General features: G+C 41.0%; 1 protein-coding gene across 2 annotated transcripts in view; it reads left to right on the forward strand.

The window, feature by feature from the left end:
* ctnnal1 (catenin (cadherin-associated protein), alpha-like 1) overlaps positions 1 to 26,429 on the forward strand; it is a 66,292-nt gene that overhangs the window by 4,090 nt on the left and 35,773 nt on the right. For both annotated transcript variants that reach the window (XM_058377727.1, XM_058377725.1), the window contains exon 2: positions 25,027 to 25,216. In XM_058377727.1, the coding sequence (XP_058233710.1) occupies positions 25,027 to 25,216 (190 nt within the window). The remainder of the gene's footprint in view (positions 1 to 25,026; positions 25,217 to 26,429) is intronic.

A 26,429-nucleotide genomic window follows, 5' to 3' on the forward strand; every position in this document is an offset into this window, starting at 1 on the left:
TTTGGCTTAATACATGCAAACATAAAGACGGTATCCAGACTCGAGTCACGTGAAAATGAAGAGAAAACACCACAAGTAATTTTCCAGCAACTTTTTGTCAAGGATGCAAACCCGTCATTTCTGAAATTAAATGTATAATGACTGTGGCCTACGTGGGAAATAATGAGCTTACAGAATGACAGGCTAGTCAGCTTATTATCACATGATGTCAGCTAAGATTTTTTTAGCCTCAGTCAATTAGGTTTGCAGGCCAAAACATGGTGGGCAGCACATTAGAGCTTTCACTTGCCTGGTGGGCTAGTAAATGAATGTATGATTTGTCCACCCATGGGAGAAGCTGTTCCACCCAAACATTAGACAGGATGTCTGTGTGACTGTTTGATCAGTCGATGGTCTGCACCAGTTTTAGCTCCACCCATATGTCCTGTAAGAAGGGTGACCATATTCAGCCTGGCTTTTATGGCACCGTTCGCTTGGCGGTGGAAATTGTCAGTGTGGAGGATTGAAGGCAATTTGCTGAGCCATCTGTGGGGAAAATACTATAACATGAATCACATGTTCTAGCTGAGCTCATGATTTAGGGGTTTATATACTTTTGGTTACTAAAAATTTTCTGAAACACTCTCAGGTGAGGATAGATTTAAAAACTGAGGTTTCTTTGTTTTCCGATGGACATGAAATTCCTTCCTTCCTTCCGTCCATTCGTCCGTCCGTCCATCCATTCATCCTACTGTCCTTCCTTCCTGCCTTCCTTCCTTTGTTCATACGTTTGTTCCTTCCTTTGTTTGTTCCTTCCTTCCTACTGTCCTTCCTTCCTGCCTTCCTGTCTTCCTTCCTTCGTTCATACGTTTGTTCCTTCCTTTGTGTGTTCCTTCCTTCCTTCCTTCCTTCCTTCCTTCCTTCCTTCCTTCCTTCCTTCCTTCCTTCCATCCATCCTACTGTCCTTCCTTCCTGCCTCCTGTCTTCCTGCCTTCCTTCATTCGTTTTTGTTTTTGTTCCTTCCTTCCTTCCTTCCTTTCTTGATTCCTTCATTCATTCCATCCATCCATCCATCCATCCATCCATCCATCCATAATACTTTCCATCCATCCATCCATCCCTCCCTGTGGTTTTTTACTTTCATATTTGAGAACATTTTGCTGTGTTTAAGTGTTTTGCTGCTGTAGCACTTCAGCTGGACAAAGCACACCGCAAGTGTAGTTTTTGGTGAAGACCTGGGTAAACACTTCTGTGATTAAACATATGCTTCATTGTCATTTCCACACACGAGTCCTTGTGTTCTCATTGTAGGCTATGTTCAGGTTCTTATCCACACTGTGCCTCCTCTCCTGCAGGATATGCTCTTAATACTATTCTGGAGACTTAATAGTTCCTAACATGGTTTAATTTTTATGTCCCTTGTGTGGGGACGGGGATGTTTTCAAAAACAGGAATGAAAATTACATTTTCAGGAATATCTGTATACACGTAGATGATGCCTGAAGGACAGAACATTGTGTGCTTCAATGTTGAGTTTCAAAACCAGCTAATTTCATCTCTTAAAATCATTCGGGTCTAGATTGAAATCGCTGTTAGAGCTCTCACAGCTGCTACACAGTTGTTTCAGAATGTACACAATTCACAATTCAGTCTACGTGAGGTACAGAAGATTTGTTTCTTTTTCGTGTCTTTCCCTCTTTTTGACCATTAGAAAAATCCCTAGCGTATGTTAGTCTATGGTGGCTGTCACTAACTATCAAGGCCTGTCCTCTGTGAATATTAGTTTAGTCGGCTGCGTCTGTGTTGTAGTGTCTCAGATCTTAGGACAGGACTTATGAAGGTTCTGCTGAGTCTTTGATCTGATCAGCCCAATTCTGAAATCCTGTGAAGAGAAAGGCTCATTATTACATATTTGTGCTGGCTCTGTCTTTTGTTTCTGCCAAGCCGAGCACTTTTTCCCTCCCCCGAAAAAGATTTACAGCTATAATTGGACCGAGAGTTCTTTTTTCTTTCTCACGTTATGCGGAGCCTTCATGCTTTTGTGAATTCTGTGGCTCTCGCACTTCCGTAAATGAAGCCGTTATTAGGTTGTGAAAGTGTGGGAGTTGCACGTATTCAGTTAAGCACACAATCTGACAAACGCAACGTCTCGGTTACACAGTAAAGAAGATCTTTTCATAAAGTAGCTTACACTAAACTTCTTCTGATGTACCACTGTGCGCTCTTGGCAGGGAGGCGTGTTTGATATTTCGGTGAAATACAGAATCTAAAATTTCTTTAATGCTGAGGTAATTACTGGTTGTAGGAAAGCCAGCAGGACAGAGCAGTGAACTAACTGTGGAAAGGATAAACAGCATGCGATGGTGCTTATGAAAAAAAAAAACGGCGTTCTGCACCTTTGGAAACCCCAACGGATTACAAGGCTAAGTACCTTCCGGTGCTAGAACAACATAGGCGTCATGTATGGTGTGTAGAAGTGTTGGGTGTGAGCTTTGTGTGTGCGCTGTTCTCATCTTCATTGTATTTACGCACCCAGCAAAGGCAAAGAAAAATCTACAGCCCAGCTTTTCCACTGCGCTTAACCCTGGGTTAATGTCATTCTAAACTCCGCTTTTAACCCCAGGTTTCACACTTGTAATTTAGAAGTGAAGTAAGCACCACTGTTTGCCCGGGGTGATGAAACCCTGCTCTCAAGGCCAGTGGTAGTGTTTAAGATGTTGAACTACCGATCAAAAGATTGTAAGTTCAAATCCCAGCGCCACCAAGCTGCCTCTGTTGCTCCCTTTAGCAAGATCCTTAACCCTCAACTGCTCAGATGTATAACAGAGATAAAAGATAAAAATGTCTGCCAAAAGCTGTAAATGTTATGTAAATATAAGCTGGATTTGTACAGCTTTTTCAGTGTTAACTCTTCACTACGCTGCAAACGTGTATGATGTGAAACGACCTGCTGTTAGAATGTTAACTAGATGCATACAACAGACACCTGCCTTATGTTACGTGAAAACCAAGACGTATTATAGCTGCCTCACACTGTTTACACATCATGCTTGTTGACATGAAAATATACAAATACACAAACACGTCAGATTATGATTACCTTGATTAATTGTTAACCCTGGCTAATCTATGTGCAGCATGAAACTAGATATCCCCGGATTCCATTTCCCTGGGGTTTCCAATGACCCAGGTTTAACTATTTCAAGTGTGACAAGCTCTAGTCTGTAGAGTTTTTGGGTTAATCAGACATTTTACGACATACACTACAGCCACAACATTTACATTTCTGGCAGAAGCCCTTATCCAGAGCGACTTACATTTTATATCATTTTTTTTTTATACAACTGAGGGTTAAGGGCCCAGCAGTGGCAGATTGGTGGACCTGGGATTCAAACTCACAACCTTCTGGTCAGCAGTCCCATGCCTTAACTAATAAGCTACTACTTCCCCACCAAACCTTACTTCCAAAAGTAGAGTTCTTTCTGTATGTACTCTCATTTTAAGGCTGTCATATCTCACAAGCATTATTATGTAGCACAAGTATGGGAAACGTTATAGTATATCCATGTGTTCTACATCGGACATGTCTCGTCCCACACTTCCCGCAGAGGCATGTGTTAGCCTCTTTTGTTGAAGCAGTCAATTTGTGTCCTGGCCAACGAATGACTACATCCTCTTCCTTAAATTTTTCTTTTCTCCAGCTGCCAAGAGAGCAGTTACAATGTCACTATAAAAGGCAATATAGATTTGTTGGCTGTTCTTCATTGATGGAGTATAACTCTAATACGTGGTAGTTTATGGAACGGGGAATCTGCAAACTGTTGGATGTTTGCTTGAAAAATGGCTACACATGTCAGAGAGAACTGAGCGTTAGTTTTCAGCTGCATAGCCACCCTGAGAGTATCACTGAAAACTGAAGGTTGTAAGAAAGGATTTCGTGAATGCATGGTGTCAGTTATAAAGGATTTTCTAAGCAACATGATTCCAGGCCTTCAGGCCATGACTTTCCTGGTCAGGTCTCTGATTCAGGAGTATAAAGTGTTTGGTCCGTTTCTCTGATATAATTTGTCATGTCGGAGCTCCAGGCTGTATTTCTGTTACAATCTGTCATCAGACAGGATGCTAGCTTAATCAGAGATTTAGTATGATCAGGGTGGAGAAATCAGTAGCCCAGTGGACTAGAATGTTCAACAACCAGAAAATACCTGACATCAGCAAAACAAAACACTTCATTTGGTTTGGAACCATGCTTAAACATAACACGCTTTATGGTTTTGTGACATTTCTTTATGCAACTATAGCACAAGTTACACATTCTGAATCCCAACACCTGCAGCCCTGAAGATTATTTTTACCAGGCGAAAAATCATTAGCATGCACTGATCAGGCTTTGATGAAACCGAGCAAAATAAGGTCCATTGCAAAGCTGTTTGCTGTCAGGTCTTCGTCATGGAACATATGATGGTTTCAGCAGGAAGGAATTTATGTTGAAACTATAATGAATTCAGAAATTACACTGATGCTCATACTCATAAGTTGCTCAAAAGCTCCTGGTTCCTGGTATATAACTGGGTTATATAGTGGAAATGATTTAATTCTGCTATCCCCCAGATGAGGATGAGTTTCCTTTTGAGTCTGGTTCCTCTTAAGGTTTCTTCCTCATATTGTTTCGGGGAGTTTTTCCTTTCTATCAGTTGCAACTGACTTATTCATTAGGGATAAATATACATTTAAATAATCTTTATCATTTTTATTTATTTCTGTAAAGCTGCATTGTGGCATCTGAACTGAATTGAATGTCAACTTATCTGCTGTAACACCTTTGGTATGGATAAAGCTATCAATAAATAATTAAAGAGTCTCGCCTGATGCAAGGACAGAATCATGAAGTTTAAATGATTTGACCTAAAACTTGAACATTTGGTCAACTCCATAGATAACTAGCTGGCCCTATATTGGGAATTTATATTACTTAAGCAACCTTTTAACATTATTAGTTAGGTTTCTGGACACCCAAGACAAGAGACTGGGCAGCACATTGGAAAGCTAGCTAATGAATTCATGATTTGTTCACCTGTGGTAATGACCCTTTCTTTCTGGGAGTCTCTGGGAAATATCCGGATCCCATGCAGCAGGTCTTTTGTATGCTAGCTCATGGCCGATTGTGATCTCGGGCCTCCATGATAAATACTGTGGGACAGTAAAGTTTTCTGATGCCGCTCACTATGTTGCTAGTTTGTTCAGTCTGCTTCACCACCTTTATTAACTCTCTGACATTTCAACTTTCATCAATGTTTACATTGCATTTGTTAACAAGACAGGAAAATAAAGAGCTCATTTTGTGCCTTTTTTTCCCCTAGAATGGACAGGCATGCAGACTATTCATTTGTATCATTCTACAGTGTACGCTGGCACAGAGACAGTGCTTGGCTGCAGTCACTGGGCTTGTGGAATGTAAGGAGTTTGTGACGAATACCCCACTTACCTTACCAGTAATTACAAAGGCCTCATTATTCTCCTGCCAAGGAGGCAGATAGAAATATATAACAGCTGATGCATGTCCTCTCTACACACTAAGGATGAAACGGTACATAAACCTTTGGTTTCGGGCTCGGTTTAATCTCTTTAATTTTAACTTTATCTGGTAAATAATAAAACAAGCTGTCTGATTTAAGTTTCTTTCCTTATACAAGTTTATCTTTTCTAATTCATTATCGGAAATAAAAGAGCTATTTCCAGCAGAGTCCAATTCAGCCGGTTATCTATACACCTTAGGAAGTTCAGATTATCAGCTGCTACAGTTCCAGATGTCTGCTGAAACACTGTCCCCAGAAATGGAACAAACTCGCTCTAGGTTTTGATGTTTCAAGGACACAGAGGCTTTATTGTGCAAATCTGCCAACATTTGGTTACTTGATAGTGTAGGTTTTCCTCCATCCACGTAGATATGCTTCCATATGAATGTTTGTATATCATACTGTTCGTCTGTAATCAGGTTAATACTTCTTAACATATTTAAATGACCCAAGTATAATGGTTACAAATATCCTTTTGACCTTAGAATATACACTATATTGCCAAAAGTTTTGGGACACCCCTCCAAATCTTTGAATTTAGGTAGCACCACACTCACTCATCCATGTCTTTATGGACCTTGCTTTGTGCACTGTTCCCACAAAGTTGAGAGCATGAAATTGTCCAAAATGTCTTGGTATGCTGAAGTTTTTCAGGGGTTGTGCTCAGCCCCTTAGTTCCAGTGAAATACAACACCAAAATTCAATGATTTGGAGAGGTGTCCCAAAACTTTTAGTGTATATCTTGCTGGAAAACAAGTCATTATCTGCTACAGAATTTGATTTCCTGTGTAGATTTTCTTTACATATATGTGCTTCAGTTTTCCAGACATAACTTGCTTGTAAGCCAGTCTTTTGCTCATTAGGTTACTTGTAGTTTAAGTGTTGCTTCTTTTAAAGCTTGGGTTTTGATAGTGTTTTGCAATACATGATAAGCTTTAAACTGTATTTAAAGTTTCAAGATTAAGTCTTAGACAGAGTTTGCTTCATAGGCATGAGATGTTGCAACAGTAGATGTGCAGATAGCACACCGTGGTCCAGCATGAAGTATTGGGTTGTGTATGCTGCGAATATATTTATTATTAAAAATCAGAATACACAAGCAGCCTGGTTGGAAAGGTAAGCTCATGTGTACGGCCTTGACTACACCGCTACAGCATATTCAATGCTTGAATCTTGATGAAGTAGAGTCTTGGTGAATTTCTTGCTCTTGGGGAAGTTAATGCTCTGGGTTACTGATTAGAAGGTTGGGGGTTCAAGCCTGAGCACTGCCAAGCTGCAACTGCTAGGCCCATGGGCAAGGTCCTTAACCTTCTCAGCTCTAGTAGTGTGGCATCATGGCTGATGCTGTGCTCTGATCCCAAGATCAACTTCTTAAAAAGCTGGGATACATGAAGAAAGAATTTCACTGTGCTCTAATGTACATGTGACAAATGAAGACTACTTCTTCCTAAGTTCCCAGAGTTCAGAATGAGCTTTAATAATCCTACACACATTCAGTATAATGTCTCAGAGCCTCAGGTGATACAGAAAAGTCTTTTTTTCCCCTCAGACCTTGAAAGTTAGCTTTTTAGAGCTTTAAAGAAAGTTAATCGATTCTTTAAAGACCCCTTTAAATCATACTGTAGTTAAGACGAGTTATCTTTTTTGTAACTTTTGAAGTCACACCATTGGACCGTGCCCTCTAATTATGTCTCATCATGGTGGTGCTGTCATCTTGAAATTGTTGAGTGTTAGACAGATATTCTGCACTGAAGAGGAAGAAGTGAATAGAATTACATTCAAGCTGCTCATTTGAAAATGTCTAATATTTCAATTGGAATTTGTATTAAAAGTTGTAGTTTGTGTGCCAGAGCAATAAAATGAGAAGGAATCCAGGTAAATTAAAAGCACGCTTCAGCATGATATTGAGGTTTCATTTGTTTTCTCTGTTTATCTCTCCATGCTTCCTACGTTAGTCAGATCTAAAGAGCTGCCCCTTGTGGTAATTAGTTCCATCAGTCATGTCACACTTGGGCCGAGGAGGATTAGCCTCGTGCGTCGCTCTGCTGGCCGTATAAGCACGGATAATGCAAATTCTAAATAATGCTAACATTAGCCATGCACTCAGGAGCTTTGGCTGCTAGGCTGTCGGCTTCCCCAATCCACCTCATGAATATTGATTACTGGCTCTCGGAGCAGGATCCACTTAGCTGCCAGGAGGCTTTGGATGGGAATCTCTCATGCCTGACTGTCTCCATGCCAGTGTCTGGAGGTTTTTTTTTTTTTTTTTATCTGTGTAGCAGTGGTTGGCTTGACTGGGAGACATTCTGTCTGCTGTCATCTGTTTTTCAGAGACATACAGGTATTGAAATTTGGTTGGACAGGACAGATGGTTTTGCAGTTTTAGATCCTCATGGACTCGAGCTGCTGACAGATGGGGTTCATGTGGACAGTGACAGTGTTGGAAAGAGACACTTTTACCTCTACTAATGACTTGCAGAGATTATTCCATATTCACCATGATACAGTTAGCTCTGAATTTTATTGTTTGTACTTAAATAGTGATACAACAAAGACGTTCACAAATCACTCAGGACGAAGTCTGGAGGCTCTGAGCTGCAGGTCTGAGACGAGTCTCTTAGAGACAAGTCCGGGTCCTGTCTCGAGTCTCTGTTCCACCAGTCATGGCCCAGAGCCACAAGTCCAGGTCCTGTCTCAGGTCTGTATTACACCAGTCTGAGTCAAGGCTCAGAGCCACAAGTCTGGGTCCAGTCTCAAGTCTCTATTACATCAGTCTGAGTCATGGGCCAGAGTCACAAGTCTGGGTCCTGTCTCGAGTCTTTATTACATCAGTCTGAGTCATGGACCAGAGCCACAAGTCCGGGTCCTGTCTCAAGTGTCTATTACATCAGTCATGGTCCAGAAACACAAGTCTGAGTTGAGTCTTGAGTCTCTATTACACCAGTCTGAGCCACGGCTCAGAGCCACAAATCTGGGCCCTGTCTCGAGTCTCTGTTATACCAGAGTCATAGCTCAGAGCCACAAGTCTGGGTCCTGTCTCGAGTCTCTGAGCCACCAGTCTGAGTCAAGGCCTATAGTCACAAGTCTTGAGCTGGGTCTTGAGCTGGGTAAGACACAGACTTGCATCAAGCCTTCAGTGATTTGAGTGTCTGAGTCTGAAATATCTGAGCGGTAAGATCCTGTTGATTCTCAAGTGTTTCACCATGAAATTTAATTAAAATTTAAATCCCTAAAGCGTTGTTCTGCAAATGAGTAAAACCCTGCCATATTATTTGTAGGGAATACACTGCAGTGCAAACTGTATGCAGTACATCATCACTCCTGTTTTATATCAGAGACTTTACAGTATCTGATTTACACAGACATTTAATAGGCAATTAATCTAAACACTTAATATAAACAGTTCAAGTTGTTAACATATTGAATCTGTGTGTGTGCACGTGTGTGTGCGCAGATCACTGTGTGGTCACATTCCTGGGTGAGGATCATGTTCTGTTAAGGAAGCTGCATGTTTCTGTGTGGCCAGGGAATGTCTCTAGTAAAAAAGGAGAAAGGATCAGGGTCACAGGGTTAACTGTTAAGGGCTAAGACCTCTCCATTTCTCTGTACTGTGCGACTCATCACCCAAAGGCTTGAACTTCTAAGCATTGTAAATACGCTCCGTATTCTAGCAGTAAATCCTGCATCTGCTACTTTATAGTGTAGTCTCAATAACTTTGAACTAGAACATTTTTAAGTGATGACTTTTTAATGAGTCTGATGAAAGTCAGGAGAATAGAATAATAAAAAAAAAAAACGTGTGTGGGTTTTCGCCCGGGGCAGGAATGCAGCTTCGGCCACGTGACCTTGCTCTGGGCTTGGTAAGACCTTAAACACTCTTAGACACTAATCATATATACACCTGAAAAATCGTCTTCTCAAGCTGATTACAGCTCCCCGTTCTGTCAGGATCAATATCTCATTCTCTGTTTTCCATTTTTCTTAACAAACAAGGCCATTATGACACAACTTAAAATTTCTGTCCATTATAATCAATTGCTGAAAAAAAAAAAGTGAACAGGAAGACAGCAATGGAAATGGAACAGAATGGAAACAATGATGTTTCTAATGATTAGATTAGGAACGGAAGATCATTTGGACAATTTCTGATGTAACTTTATTTCTTTTAATCCCTTAGGAGACTGAGATCCCCCCCCCTTCTCCAATCCTGCTTTCATTTAGATTTTGAAATGAACTCGTTCACATTTCACCACAATTAAGATTAAAACTTCGGGGACTTTACAGAAGCTACGTAGAAAAGTTTACCCAGAAATTCAGTTTTTTCCCTCCATGTCATGTGACACAGCTGGATCGGGTTAAAAAGCGAACAGAACGGTCTCATGCTTCCCGTGCGTCTATGTAGAAAAGCACAATGCCACTAAGAGCCAATCCAGTGCACTTAAAACAACAAATTGAACCAGCATATGCAAAACTAGATTTAGTCCCCAATAAACTACAGGATTTGCCCCAGAACAAAACACCACAAATGATCATCCTCCCAGCAATGATCCTTACCCGAGTTCCTCATTAAAGAAGTTCACTTCCAGAACAAAAATACAGTTAATTTCCTCACCCCCTTGTCATCAAAGATGTTCATGTTTTTCTTTCTTCAGTCGTGAAGAAATTATGTTTTTTGAGGCAAACATTTCAGGATTTTTCTCCATATAGTGGACTTTAATGGTACCCATGCAGTTTAAATGCAGCTTCAAAGGGCTCTAAATGATCCTAGCCAAGGAAGAAGGCTCTTATCTAGCAAAACAATCGGCCATTTTATTAGAAAAATAAAAAATTGTATACTTTTTAACCACAAAAGCTTGTCTAGCTCTGGGATGCATGTTCGCGACGCTACATGCTATGTAATCATGCCGAAAGGTCACGCGTGACGTAGGCGGAACTACAGACACAGTGTTTACACTAAGACCAAGGACAAACGCTCTTTACTAACAAAAAGGTACATATAACTTTGTGTTATTCCACACGCAACAACTTCGGAGTGGTCCTCCTTCTCCACACTAGTAAACACCGGATCTGTAGTTCTGCCTACGTCGCGCGTGACCTTCTGATGTGATTACGTAGTATGCAGTGTCGCGCATCCCAGAGCTAACATAAACCCTGCAGACATCAGGAGCAGTGTCCGTAGTTTCTCCACGCAGAAAGATTTGTAAATATTGAACATGTTTAATATTTTAGTACCTGTGCATTCAGACAGGACTGGGCTAGAGAGCAAGAGAGAGGTTAAGACTAGATTTTGCACACTTTACACCAGTAATCATTTAACACCAGTCTAAAAACCGACACCTTTTATGATTCAAAATGGCCACTTTTGAGATTTTTAGGTTCCAAAAGAGGGATGAAATAAAGGGATAATTATCATTTTTTTCCTTTCTTGCTTTTTATCTCTTGGTGTGTTCTCCCTTTAGATGATAATGACGCTGGAAAATATTTATCCAGCAAATGGTGAATGGTGTATTGATTTATATTTGAATCATCCACATAGCAAACTGGATCACAAGAGCGGGACTGTGGCACTGAACGCACACAGAAATGAAAAACGACATACATTGATTAAGCATAAAAACCAGAGCCACTCATGGTCACTGATATCTTTCTGCTTTATAAGAAAAACAGAGTCCAGGCTGTTGTGCTGCTGCACTTTGAAGACAAAGAGAAAAATTACACTCTCACACAGGAGATGCCTGAAATGTTTCTTTACCCCTTACATAATCACAGTATTTCAGTGAAATCCCTTTCCCAAAGATTTTTTCCCCTTATATGAGGTTGTTCTGGAAACGAGTATGTGTTTGCTACCTCTAGTTTCTCTGCTGTTCCGTCTCAGAGTTTTTATAGCTGCATTAAAAGCAGCCATTTCTTTGTAAAGGACCGGTTTCCCAGAGAGAAGGTGGAAACGTAAGGCTTTACTGCTGCTGCACCCACTGAGCGGAGTACGATAAAACAAACCCATGGCCTCTCAGGAAAACCAAGGCACTACGTATAAACAGATAGCATGTGCGCGTACGGATGTGAGGGGTTTAATATTCAAGTACAGCAACAACAAGGATTAGAGAGATTTGCGTCTTTATTTAAAACTATAAGTGAGTCCTTCCTGGTTAGATAAAGTTTTGTAACATAACAGCATCCAGTTATTGGATATTTACTGGAGTAAAGCAGATTTCTTAAATTTCCTGATTTTCTTTGTTTTCTTTTTTTTTTTTTTATCAGGTAGTCCTCCTGTCTGTTGCTATGTGATAAAACCACCAATGCTAACCGATTAGATCCTGAGCTTGCAAAAAGCTTGTTTTTCCCAATAACAATAACCCGAGCAGATTTACAGCTGAGGTTTCCTCCACAAACCAAGTCTGTGCATTATAATTATTTTGGCTCAGATCACAAGGTTCCATGCTTCACCTCTTTTTAACAAATTATATTTCCTCACATTTCAGTTCCCTGTGTTTACCCAGAAGTCCTGCTCTCATCCACAGAAGTGAGAGGTCAAGTTGGTGGTTTCTTTTCACTGCTCATCAGTCAGGGCAGGTGATGGAGCAGAAGAGCTGAACAGAGTGGCAAAAGCATAACATGTTCCTCAAGGTCCTTCAGCTTTCTTCTCTAACACTGTTTAACAGAGGCAGTCTGCTCTCTCTCTCTGTCTGCCTGTCTCTCTCAGTCTCTCTGTCTGTCTGTCTCTCTCGGTCTCTCTCTGTCTTTTTGTCTGTCTCTATCTCTGTCTTTCTCTCTGTCTCTTTCTGTCTCTCTCTCTGCCTCTTTATCTATCTTTCTCTCTCTCTCTCTCTGCCTCTCTCGCTCTCTCTCTCTCTCTCTGCCTCTCTCTCTCTCTCTCTCTCTCTCTGCCTCCCTCTCTCTCTCTCTCTCTCTCTCTCTCTCTCTCTCTCTCTCTCTCTCTCTCTCTCTCTCTCTCTCTCTCTCTCTCTCTCTCTCTCTCTCTCTCTCTCTCTCTCTCTCTCTCTCTCTCTCTCTCTCTCTCTCTCTGCCTCCCTCTCTCTCTCTCTCTGCCTCTCTCGCTCTCTCTCTCTCTCTGCCTCTCTCTCTCTCTCTCTCTCTCTCTCTCTCTCTCTCTCTCTCTCTCTCTCTCTCTCTCTCTCTCTCTCTCTCTCTCTCTCTCTCTCTCTCTCTCTCTCTCTCTCTCTCTCTCTGCCTCTCTCTCTCTCTCTCTCTCTCTCTCTCTCTCTCTCTCTCTGCCTCCCTCTCTCTCTCTCTCTCTCTCTCTCTCTCTCTCTGCCTCCCTCTCGCTCTCTCTCTCTCTCTCTCTCTCTCTCTCTCTCTCTGCCTCTCTCGCTCTCTCTCTCTCTGCCTCTCTTGCTCTCTCTCTCTCTCTGCCTCTCTCTCTCTCTCTCTCTCTCTCTCTCTCTCTCTCTCTCTCTCTCTCTCTCTCTGCAGTGAGTCACCGTTGAACAGTCCATTCCAGCAATACATTCACTCTCAGAAATCATCCACAATATAAAATATCCTCAAGCTCACACCTTATTCACAGAATCGTATTTTGATCACCATAGAAACCGTTAAAATCTGAAATTCTTCTACTTGGAAGATGTGCTGGATGAGCAGCTCGCATGACTGAATAGTGACCACAGCTACACTGAATGCTTAACCATTAGTTTATGACATCAGTTCGATGTAGCTGTTTTGCTTCACACCGCCATTTTAAAAATTTTTTTTTTTTTTTACAAACTCTATACATATGAAGTATTTTTTTTAACCTGAAACACAGAATAAACAGAAATCGTTTTGTCAATATCATTTTAATCGAGCCACGTCATTCCTTCACTGTTTAGTTTAATTTAATTTACCCTGAAATCAGAGTATGGTTTGTTCACATCTTGGTTTGAAAACAGTAGCAAATCCACACAGTGTGTGTTCAGGTGATATTAAATAACTGGCTGAACTAATACGTTTATTAACATTGAGGCTTTGAGTAAACGAGTACAGCAACAGCGTGTGACTAATTTTTGATTCGTCATCGCTTTAATTAAACATTCATCAAATTCTCTTCCTGTAGCTTAATGACAGCTCGACATATTACGTTCAAAAGCTCCTGGAGCCTTCATAAACTGAATCTGGGGTTTGAAATGAGATGAGATTAAATGAAATGAGATTTATTTGAAACTAATAAATGTTATCAGCATATATTTATTTATTCCGTATATTTTCTGCTCGGTAGTTTAGGGCAAACGTTTGCATACCTCTTGGACAAAATTATGATGTTTCAGTCATGGCAGTGTTTTCACTCATGGACCTTCCTGTCTTGTTCTTTCAGTTGTGTATGATAGATTAACAGCAAAACAAGCAAATAAAATCTCGGTCTCGGTTCAGAATTTGATATAAATATTCCCTAATAACCCTTTAACATCTTTTATATTCTCTGAACCAGTTTTGTTTTTCTTCTCAGAAAATAACTTATTTAAATAAGCAGTATTTCTTTTATAGCTTTCCTTCGTGTCAGGTTTGAAATGTGAAAAGATCAGGAAGAAATCTCCTGTCTGAAATGTTGTCTTGTTACATGATCTAATCATTTTCTTTTCCTTCAGCTTCTTTTTGACCTGTGGTGTACTTTTGATTCAGCACTCGTCCCAGATGACTCATTTTCTTCTAACACAATCTTTTGATAAAGTTATGTCCTGGCTGTGTTTAAGTGGATGATAACTATTAAAAAAATGCATACAGATAAAAATACTGGTCAACTGTAGGTGTATACTCATCAGTTATTATTTTGTCCGAGCTGTGATCTTTGGGCTTTGCAGGTTTGTGTGGTTTCGAGGAGGAAAAAATTGTGTATCTAGTATTGAAAGCTCCAAACTTGCAAGGGTGAGACTACTGCGCCGAGGGAGGCCTGTTCTAACAGGAAGATGTGTTTGCAGCCTTCATTTTAACCAATGGGTGGTCAAGATGTGTCACGGAAGAGCTACAGGCTGGATAATTGGCTACAGATGATTGGAACCAAGCAGTGCAAAACCTGAAGGCTGTAGAGTTTGGATTCTTTAGCTTGTTATTGTCATTTTTTGCGCAAGTCGGCAAAAGGAAACTGGAAACTTTGTGTCCGCTCAGCTGTAACATAGTCTCTTGTGCAGTATGACACGCTCTTCTTTTAACAAACATCTGTAGTTTACTAAGTAAGCTTCGTGTCTAGGTAGTTTACCGGCTTTCCAGGGCCACATTGCTAGACTTTCCTGTCTGTCCTTGGTCATCAGTAATCAAGCTCGGTGAGGACCTGAACTCTGAAAGGAGCTATTGTTCTCAATTGAATGTCCTCTATGAAAAGAAATTGTGTAGGAGTTGAGGCATGGAACTAGTATGCAACCTTCAAGAAGTTGACTGTAGAGGACACACACACACACACACACACACACACACACACAAGACTGCAACAAAACCTGGCCAGCACCAGCGTCAATGTTTTTGCCTCAAGAGCGAGCAAGCTTTACTAATAATCTAAAGAGCTTTGCTTGGGTTGAATACCAGTCATACTCACTGGGAAGATACAGAGGGATAACTGGTATAGAAGCTGTAAGTGGATGAGCGCCGGGACCTTGACATCTCTGTTGCTTGGTACATGTTTTTTTTTCTGTATACAAATCTCATTAATCATCAAAGATCTGTTTATTTCCCCATCCTCCATGTAGTCAGACATGTTGCTGATGAGGACCGGCTGCATTCAGTCACGTTAAGGACCTGTTTTGATGCTAAGTAAAAACCCACTGATATGATATGATATATACTGCACTAATTTGCTTCAACAGCTATTAAAGATTCCTGCAATGGACGATAAGATCAAGCTTTTTCCTCATCATATCCTGTTACTCCCTCGCTTTTCATGTTAACACTCATCAGAACGCACTGGATCAGTGTTCTGCAGGATTTCAACCCTCTGGGAGCTGACATTTATACATTTCAGTTTTGAGCAGTATCGTGTGAATGCTAGCGTTTCTTTGGGCGGTGTTGACGTGTCGAAATGACATCACAGCCTAATAATTATGGGATTATCAGAAATTCTAACTTTCTAAGTAGGAATTATGCCATTTAAATTGATGTTTTTCACTTGGAGCTGAAATATTTCTAAGCTCCTAAATGGTTCTGAATGTATTGAGTACATGATTGCTGATATGGCTAAGGAAGACATCTTGATATTTGAAAAATTTCTTTTTCGTTTTTTTCCAAGCTAAACATGTGGTAGCTTAGTGGTTAAGGTGTTGGATTACTGATTAGAAGGTTGTGAGTTAGAATCCCAGCTCCACTAAGCTGCCACTGCTGGACCTCTGAGCAAGACCCTTAACTCGATTGCTCAATTGTACCTCGATTGCTCAGTTGTATAAAAATAAGACAAAATGTAAGTCGCTCTGGATAAGGGCGTCTGCCAAATACTCTGAGGTAGCACATTTCTGAAACCCCAAACGTTGAAGTTGCATAAAGGCTCTAACGCTGATTACACATCACATGATTTTAGTACCAGTTTTAGTCTAATTTGGGGGATTTTTGGCTATATCTTCGCTTCTCTTTGCGGAACAGTTTTCACATCTCTCCAACCAATCCTTTCTCCACATTTTCTGTTTTCTTGTTTCCATGATAAGCAGGTCTTGCATTTACTTCATGAGAAAGCATGGATCTAGCGATCAGGCACATTTCTGCTAGGATTACTCCACATGATAGTTTATGTCTGTGATTACTAACTTAAGGCACAAGGCATACATATGAAAATCCAGAGTTCCCAGCTGTTCAGATTCAGCATTTCTGCGCAAGCCCCTCGACTCCAGTCAGAGCAGCACGGGCAAGAGTTTGGAAAGTCGCAGCTACACCTAAACATTAATCACATTTGGGGCCTCAGCCTGATGTCATGCTCACTGACACAGACAAAGTGTCAGGAATGCATCCAAAAGCTGAGCCCACATGCCGTGCGCTTCATTGCAATGCTTATACTGAGCCTAAAGATCTCACATAATGAAAGCACTGTGTGTTGATGGTCATGCAGTCACTTCCAAGGTAGAAAACACATACCTTTAGCATTAGCTAACTGTGGGCTCCTCCTCCTCCACATCCTCCTTTATATTTATCCATTCAGTGATTGTTAAACTGCTGAGAAGATATTTAATGCCAGTGATTTTCTACTCATGTGCGTTGCTAAATCATAGCCATGCATTGTGCTATATTCAGAAATCCTTCAGCCAGGCCAGATTACCTCATCACAGAGCTCCCGGTTTAATTTAACACTGGCATTCACTCGAACAAACACGTGTATGCGGAGAAGGAGCACGCCAGCTCCTGACCTAGACCGGTGTGAAGGATCCTTGTGGAATCTCTGAGGACTCATTAACAATTAGCGAGGAGAAAGCTGTATTGACCGAGAAGGGAAAACACACGTGGCTAGGTTGTGCTTAGGAACAAAAGAGCCCTGTGTTTTAATGAGGGCCTCACATGGGAGCACTTTCAGAGCTTGAACATTCTCCCCCTCAAAAAAAGAAAAATTCAAGTATTTCCCAGCATGCCTGTCAAGGCAGAACATTAACTTTTTATCGTACTGAATGGAACTACAGTTTGTTCTCTTCTGTTGATATTAAATACAGAGTATAGAGGAATGCTCAGACAGTGAGCTTTATTTATCAAGCTGGACATGAAGATCTTTATTATAAATGATTATATAAGGCTTGGAAACAACCGTCACTGCCGTATCCCAGCAACTGCATGGAAACTTTAATTGCATTGACCAACCAACCAACAGGTGCTTATATTCATGTAAATATAATGTTCATGATTGTAGCGGAGGGGTTTGAATGTTACTATGATGCTAAGCCGATGTGTGCGCTAGCTGAAGCTGAAACAACTGAGCAATGTTCCACCAGTCACAAGGATTGACGGGAAAGGAGATTAGACTGGGCATCTGTCCAGCACCTTATCTAATTGTCGTGATGTACAATGAGGGCTACACCAGTTAGGATCGTTGTTTTAAGGACTGCTGTGCGCCATGGAGTAACGCTGGAGCGATTTATTTTTCTTTTTTCTTTTTGAATTAGTAATCTTTGTTCATTTTTATTTATTTGTGATATCAGCGCTTTTCAAGAAGAATGCATTTTACAAGCATCATCGTTTTTCTGTATTTTAGTTAGGCATTGTGGAACAAAACAAAAGATTTTGATTCTACTGCTTACACACACACACACACACACACACACACACACACGCAAAAAAAGCCCCTTAGAGACGTTCTTTATGGCCTTGATTGTTCAGATTGCTTTCAGACGTCTTACATGAAGGAATGCCAAAATGACTGACTTTGCTTTTAAAAACATTTCCCTGAAAACCATTTCCAGAAGCTCAGTAGTGTAAGAGGTTCGGGTTGTGCATTTAGTCACTCTTTTTAAAACTTATTCCAGCATTTAGTGTTCCCATTTCCACTCCCGTGCTCATGAATAGACGAGATGTGCCCTGATATATATATATTTTTTCCACCAGTGTGAACGCAGACTGCCTGAACGTGTACAATATGTGACCTCGGCATGGAAGATAAGCTCAGGCACTGCACTGCTTACTCGCCACATACAAAGTGCCAGAGGGTGAAGAGGGAAAGAGAGATATTACTTTACTGCCCATCGACCACAGCGCGCCAGGGGCTCTTGTACAGCTTGTGTCCTGCCTGACCTGGCACGCTGTGCCTGTTCCACTGTCTGATCTTAATTATCTGTCTTTCTTCAGGCTGGATGCAGACTAGCACACTTTACCATCATCTAATCTGGGCTGTGGAGACAATATGGTCCCGTTATTAAAATGTGTACTCAGCATGAACTCACTTCTCTTCCCAGCCCGCTCTCTCTCCCTCCCTTCCCCCCTGAACAATCTTATTTTTGCATCAAATTGCTGAGGATGAGGCACGAGGGTAATGAGGTTTCTTCCTTAAAGACATTAAAAGCCAGGGAACATGGCTCATTGAAAAGCACAAGGCACAATGTCACCTCTTGCTGGGATTTTGCTGCAAGTTGCTAAATGTCCATCTGTGTGGGTGATGAGTATAATGAGCGAGCATTATGGCGTCTGCTAGCTTTATGAGCTTCTCCCCCTCCGTTCTCTAACCTAGCGTGTCATTGAAAGAGAACGCACGGCATTGGCAGGCGCCGACCGTCTCTGGAACAAAGTGCTCAAATGTGACACGGTTTCCAAAAAAAAGGAAATGAAATTTGGACCTTTTCATTTTGGTTTCTGACTGAAAGTCTCTTATAGTTGATGTATGTAAGATTCTAGGAAATCATGTGATATTTTGATGTACAGTATGTCTGGCTTGTGAGAAAGAGTATAAAACTTTCAATAACCAAAAAAAAAAGAAATCATAGATTTATGAAAGACACCAGTCCTATTTATGATACTATAACAAGATCCCAGTGTCCGATCTAACACCAATGTCCTAGTACCCTAAGCAACTTATTGCAAGATTCTGCTGTCAAGTTAGTGGAAAAATGACACACAGAACAAGTAGACTCGTACTCAGTGCTGTAATCTGTGTCATGTCTATCAACACACTAGTTAGTAACACACCATGTTAAATGTGATCCAGTAATAGGGGAATGATGGCTTAGTGGTTAACATGTTGAGGTTGAGGGTTTGATCCCCCCCATCCCCCTCGCTCTCTGTGTGCACCCCTCTCTGTGTTTGGAGTGTGTGTGATTGTGCCCTGGGTTTAGTTGGCCCCTGGAATAGGCTCAAGGCTCCCTGTGACTCTGTGTAGAATGCAAGTGCTATAGAAAATGAATGATCCAGTGTGTTTCAGGCTTATATACCTAAAATAGGCTATACAGCTAAGTAAGCAAAATTCTCAATTCTGTTCAGGTCTCTCTCTCTCTCTCTCTCTCTCACACTTACTTGCACTTTTTCTCTTTCTCTCTCACTCATTCTTTCTCTCTCTTTCGCTCTCTCTCTCGTTCTTTTTCTCTCTTGCTCACTCGCACTCTCTCTCTCTCTCTCTCTCTCTCTCTCTCTCACTCTCTCTCTCTCGCCTGCACTCTCTCTTTCTCTGTCTCGCTCTCACTCACTCTCACTTAATCTCTCTCTCTCTTTCACTCACTAGCACTCTTTCTCTCACTTTCTCTCTCACTCACTTCCTCGCTTTCTCTCTTTCGCTCGCTTGCACTCGCACACACTCACACTAACCCACTCCCCCCCCATGTGAATCAGAATGACACTAGATAGCACGGTTGAGAGCACTCTCCTCTGTTACACTGTCCCATGATGCTGCAGTTTGAAAACATGTAGAAATTGGCTTAATATATCTCACAGGAAGCATGTGTTTTGATTCCCCCTCTCTGGGTTGGTACAGGGTGAGGAGGAATCGGCAAACCCAAACTGGGGAGACAAAACCTAGAACCAAAAATTGCTTCATGTGCACAGCGAGGGTGGATTAATTAGCGAGACCAGGACTTACTGATTAAACAGGTGGAACCAGGTGTGACGACTTGGACTGCTTGGCTAGAATAAAAACCCAAACACACACACACACACACACATATCAGACCTTCCAGATTAAAGACTTGCACTAGAGAGTTTATACCTTGTACAGTTCTTAGTGTCTGCTTAGTGTGTCTTTGTGCGTCACTGAATGCAGTGATTTGTATACATGAAGCTGAACAAATAATAATAAGCAAAATAATGGGCAATCTTTGAAGAGCAATTAGACGTGATGGATGAACTGCACCGCCTTCTCAGGATGTTGCCGATATGTATGCGATGCGCTCCTTTCTTCTTTTCTAGACTTTTTCTCAAGTATCTTAAATACACCTTCTCAGCAGAATGATTTCTATCTCAACCCCCTAGAACCTGATTTCATCTTCTACAATCAGTCCTGCAAACACACACACACATAAGCTCATAGTTTTGAGTTGAGTGATAGAAGACCGATATTGGCGCAGCCAGCAACTCCATTGTTCCGTTTCCTTTCAAACTCAATCCAGCAGGAACCATGGGAGGTGCTGCCAAGGGCTTCTGCTTTTATTCTGCTGATTTGGAATCAGATTATTTTCCCTTTCTAAAGCAGGGGCTTCTTTTATCTCACTAGTAAACATTCGGTTCGGTGACGCATGCAGCACTGGTGTGGATCATACTCGTGTTTATAATGAGGCACATGCAAGAATTTCTGTGTGTGTGTGTGATTGACACTGGCACTGAAAGTGTTTAAAAACTGTGGTTAGAATATTGTGAAATTGCAGTCATTGTGTTGATTTTTGAAAAAGGATCCTTGGCGATACTCAAAGCGAAGTGAACAGAAGCTGCTTTTTATTTTTTTTCATGTGAATATTTCTAGAGGAAGCTGATGAAGCAAGACCACACGATGAGCATGTTAATATCTCGCAGCATAAAACGCACACTCAAGGATAAATTGCTTTCTTCAAACCAGTTGATTTTATTTTGCAACGCAATTTATAAGCTGTAGACGTTAGGATATTTTCTGAGGGGATATTGGGTTCAATCTTGCCATGTAACGCGCACACACACACACACACACACAGAGTGAGTGCTTTTCTTACCACAGCTGGAATATTCTTCTGCAACACCACACAATTCCATCCATCTCATCGCTCCGCTTCACCATTAGCAGATGATTACTTAACATGTCTAATGACCTCTAATAACCCTAACAAGCTTCTGGAAATTTCTTAGTAGGAATCTAGATATATGAACATTTTCACAATAACCACCATCATCATCATCATGTTTTACTGCATAAATTTAGTATAAATATAAATCATTACTGCTGTGAATTACATTTAGACCCATGAACGAAAGCAATCTGGTGACCCTGCATCATTAACTCCAGACATCTTTCACTGGTTAAGTGAGGAATTATAATAATAATAAACAAAACCCATGGTGTGCATGTACAGGAAAATAATCAATGATCGGTTCATTATTTTCCTAAAGCAAGCGGTGCCGCTGTGAATTATTCCGCTTATGCCACAGCAGTTTTTGGCAGCCATTGCAATGTTTTAAAGAATAAGTCAAGCAGGTTTATATAAATGAATCAACACCATCTCCCCCGTCAGATTAGAGAAATGTGCTATATGGTTGGTTGTTATACTCTTTATTTTTTTTGGCTTTTAGTCATAAATGATAAGTGACACCAATTCACTCCGGACATGTTGCGTAAGCGTCAAGGCTGAATTGAAGGATCTTGTGATTAGTGACACTGCACATGCTCTGATACAACACACAGTCAATTAAAATGAACCTCCAAGTACATGAGTGTTAATGAATCATGGGGCAGAGGGAACGAGTGAAGCTGTGTGGAGTTACCAGTTCAAATCTCTCTCTCTCTCTCTCTCTCTCTCACTCACTTTTACTCCCTCTCTTTTACTTTCTCTCACATTCACATTCATTTTGCTCTCTCTCTCTCTGTGTCTCTCGCACACTATCTCTTGCTATCTCTCTTTCTCTATCTATCTGTCTATCTATCTGTCTAGCTGTCTATCTCACTATTTCGCTGTCTATCGTTATCTGTCTATCTCGCTATCTATCTAACTATCTCTCTCTCTCTCTCTCTCTCTCTCTCTCTCCAATAACAGTGATGCTGACCAATCACGGCCTTCTATGACCTCATGGATGGGAAGAAGAATGAAGATTGAAAACTTAAATATGTCCACTGTGACTTGTGTAAATCTCAAATACAGATGGAATTAAAATAGAGTTAAAGAGCATTTTAGTTGCATGAATGTATCAGAAGTGGATGGCTTGCATGATGGCATTCCCTCGCAACTATCCTCAAATCATACGCCATGAATAAGTGATGTCTAAAATAGATTAGAAGCAGTGCATGTAGCCGTTAACGTAGCTAGATCTGTTCACAAATATGTGATTGGAGATGAAGAAAGCCATGCCTGGACTCTATACCTATAGACGTGTAGTTTGAACTGGCACAGTGCCAGTGAGAGGGGTGTGTTGTAGTGGTTTGTCTCACAGCACTGAACCAGTATCCCGTTTCATGACCTCCCTCCTGTTTACACAGCCTTACTAGCTATGTGCTACTCCACCAGCAGCAAGTCATGGGTGTTATGCCACACACACACACAAACAAAATGTATAACCTTATGTTTTTGTTCATACACACACACACAAACAAAATGTATAACCTTATGTTTTTGTTCATACACACACACACACACAAACAAAATGTATAACCTTATGTTTTTGTTCATACACACACACACACAAACAAAATGTATAACCTTATGTTTTTGTTCATACACACACACACAAACAAAATGTATAACCTTATGTTTTTGTTCATACACACACACACACACAAACAAAATGTATAACCTTATGTTTTTGTTCATACCCACACACACACAAACAAAATGTATAACCTTATGTTTTTGTTCATACACACACACACAAACAAAATGTATAACCTTATGTTTTTGTTCATACACACACACACACACAAACAAAATGTATAACCTTATGTTTTTGTTCATACACACACACACACAAACAAAATGTATAACCTTATGTTTTTGTTCATACACACATACACACAACATATCTATCTAAATAGGTTGTGTACAGGGCTACTAATTGAGGTGAAGTTCCTTTTTTTTTTCTAGAGCTTTCAGGCTAGAGCAGCATCTATCTCTCTCTCTCTCTCTCTCTCTCTCTCTGTTCAATCACAGTGATGACGTCCAATCTTTCTCTGTCTCTGTGTCTCTCTCTCTCTCTCTCTCTCTCTGTTCAATCACAGTGATGACGTCCAATCTTTCTCTGTCTCTGTGTCTCTCTCTCTCACTCTCACTCTCTCTGTTCAATCACAGTGATGACGTCCAATCTTTCTCTCTCTCTGTCTCTGTCTCTCTTTCTCTCTCTCTCTCTCTCTCACTCTCTCTGTTCAATCACAGTGATGACGTCCAATCTTTCTCTCTCTGTCTCTCTCTCTCTCTCTCTCTCTCTCTCTCTCTCCTGTCAATCACAGTGATGTTGTCCAGTCACAGCCTTCTTTACATGTGATTGAGAGATGTGCAAAGAGTGAGACATTGTATTCAGGGAAGTCCAGTATAGTATAGTTTTCGTGAACCATATATAGTAGATAATATCAGTTGCCTGTGTTACCTCTGGAGGGAATTCCTTCAAAACCTCTATAGAATAATGAAGCAGACAGAAGTAACAGTTAGTCGTAATGCAGAGGGATCAGATATCACTGAGTTGAATGAATTGGAGTTTCCCTTCCTGGGTACAAGACACTGCTGAATGAGAGAAATTAAACCCAGCTCGTCTGCCAGTCTTAACCTGACTTTGTTTTCGCTCCTCAAAAACAGGGTGCATTGTTTATATTCTTTAATGATTAATCGCCTTGTTGTTTGCAGTACAAACCAATAAGAGCATATGTCATTCACCAGTCACGTAGTTGACAAACGGTGGTGAGGCAAAGTAGCAAAAAACCATGTTGATTGATTGCTGATGATCTCTTCTCCTGTGCTCTCTGTATAGTGTTGTCCTGCTGCCAGAGGTCCAGAGGTGTCCTTTAGCTCCAAGCTCTGTGCCTGCCCTTGGGGGAGGGAGGCGAAAGCGGAGGGAGGCTGGTGTCAGTCTTTTAGGCGGAAATCGAAAATGGATGTGTAATGCATAATTGATAGGTTTAATCCCAGCACAGAGGGAAGACCATTGGTGTGAAAGCATTTGTCAAGCTGTGAGACTGCAGGGTTCCTAACTAACACAAACACAGACGGAAGACCTCATCTCTCGCACTGACTCGCTTAAATTCACAGTAAACACACCGGGTCCCAATTAAGGAACTATATAAGAACGCAATTTATTCGAAAAATTGTTCCAAGAAGTATTTATGCAAGAAAAACAGACTGATTAATGTGAACCTCGACGGCTAGGCTTCAGATCGTATAATTATCACGAGTTATTTTTGTTGAGATTTTGTACGCAGAGAACGCTATCAAGTTTAAATAGCTTATTTATTTCTCACATACACGCATATATTTGGTGAAAGAAAGTCATTTCATATTAAAAGCAATTCAAAAGAAGTTTATGAATGAACTGAAATGACAAATAAGGCCAGCTATTCAATCAGGACAACAGAAACGGTGCTAAATAAAAGGAGGAAGTGTTCGTTTGGGTCTGTTTTTGCCGAAGCGCTGCGATGGCTGAACTGCATTAGTGGAAAATTTAGAACACGCCACGCCTGGGAGGTGCTCTTTATGCTCCTTTTTAGCATGGTTTAGTTGTTGTTTTGAGCTCTCTCCGAGCTTCTGGAGTGTTGAAAGCAGTATTGAATGTAAATCAGCTGTGTCCCAATGCGGTTGGGAAGTTGCAGGTGATTAGCGTGTAACATATGCACATCTGAGAACACAAAGAAAATTATGTTGTAGCAAATCATTTAACTTGGCAAATAGCTTCATAAATGATGCTTATTCTGACAATCCTAAAAATTGTGTATCGTTTATTCCAGATAACCACCCTGATTAATCACAAGGACAAGCTAAAGAAGACTGAGAAGACCTCGCGAGCCATCCAGAGGGTCGGTCAGGCGGTCAGCACCGCCGTGAGTCGCTTTGTGTCTGTCGGAGAGGCCATCGCTCTGGAGAATGAGGAATTAAAGGAAGAAATGGGTCACGCCTGCTTTGAGGCCAGACGAGCAGGTCGGTCCATAGTTAACCAGGCTGCGCATTTCACAACTTCACAAAACCCTTTAATTTTACGCACTGCGTGTAAAGTGGAGCAATGTGCAGCTCGGCTTCCTCAGACACTCGCAAGAGGCCATTAAAAGAAGTGGTTTGAATATTCATTGCTTTTCTTGCTCTTGTTTGTATGTAATCGCGTCTGGCTAAGAAAGAGAAAGTGGTGCAGTGGAGAGTGTGTGGTTTCTTTTTTCTTCCTCTTATTGTGCGAGGCGAGCTCTCTAACCTTCTCTCTCACCCTGAAGAGCAGCTCTATAAATATAACCTCAAATGCGTTACTTCTCCATGTCTCGTTCCTGGATTACTTTCAAAGTGTAACATGCAGCAATTAGGATTCTAGCAGCGGTTCTGACAGCCAGGGGGTCAAATCAAGATGCTGTTCTTACCTTTATTATGTATATTATTGAGTTCTTATAGTAGTTAATCGGTTTGATTGGTGCCTTGAACTGACCGTGTTTAATCCAAATCTCAACAAGTCAAATTTAGCCTGTAAATAATGGCAGCTTGCAGCTAATGTGTTCTGTGGGTGGAAAATTTAGGAAAAGGAAACTCTGCAGTGTTTATGAAATTTATCCGCAAAACATAGATTACAAAAATTATTAATGCATCCACAGTTAATATTTGGCGAGGCCTTGCATGTAAAGAATAACAGTGATTGACAGCTTGCTCATCCAGGAGGCACTGTGCGAATGTGGACTGACTTATACATTTAAATTACTTCATTATAAAATATATATTAAAGTGCCGTAATACAGTTTAAATCCATTCTTTTACATGAGTATGTGCTTTTATTAGTCACTCACTCTCACTCACACTCACTCATTTACTCACTCACTCACACACACTCATTCACACACTCACTCACTGACTAACTCACACTCACTCACTCATTCACACACTCACTAACTCACTCACTCACACTCACTCATTTACTCACTCACTCACACTCACTCATTCACACACTCACTCACACTCACTCACTCACTCACTCACACTCACTCACTCACTCACACACTCAATAACTCACTCACTCACTCACTCACACACTCATTCACACACTCACTCACTCACTCACACTCACTCATTTACTCACTCACTCACACTCACTCATTCACACACTCACTCACTCACTCACACTCACTCACTCATTCACACTCACTAACTCACTCACTCA

This window comes from Hemibagrus wyckioides, linkage group LG24 (assembly GCF_019097595.1).
Source record: "Hemibagrus wyckioides isolate EC202008001 linkage group LG24, SWU_Hwy_1.0, whole genome shotgun sequence".
NCBI classification, from domain to species: Eukaryota; Metazoa; Chordata; class Actinopteri; order Siluriformes; family Bagridae; genus Hemibagrus; species Hemibagrus wyckioides.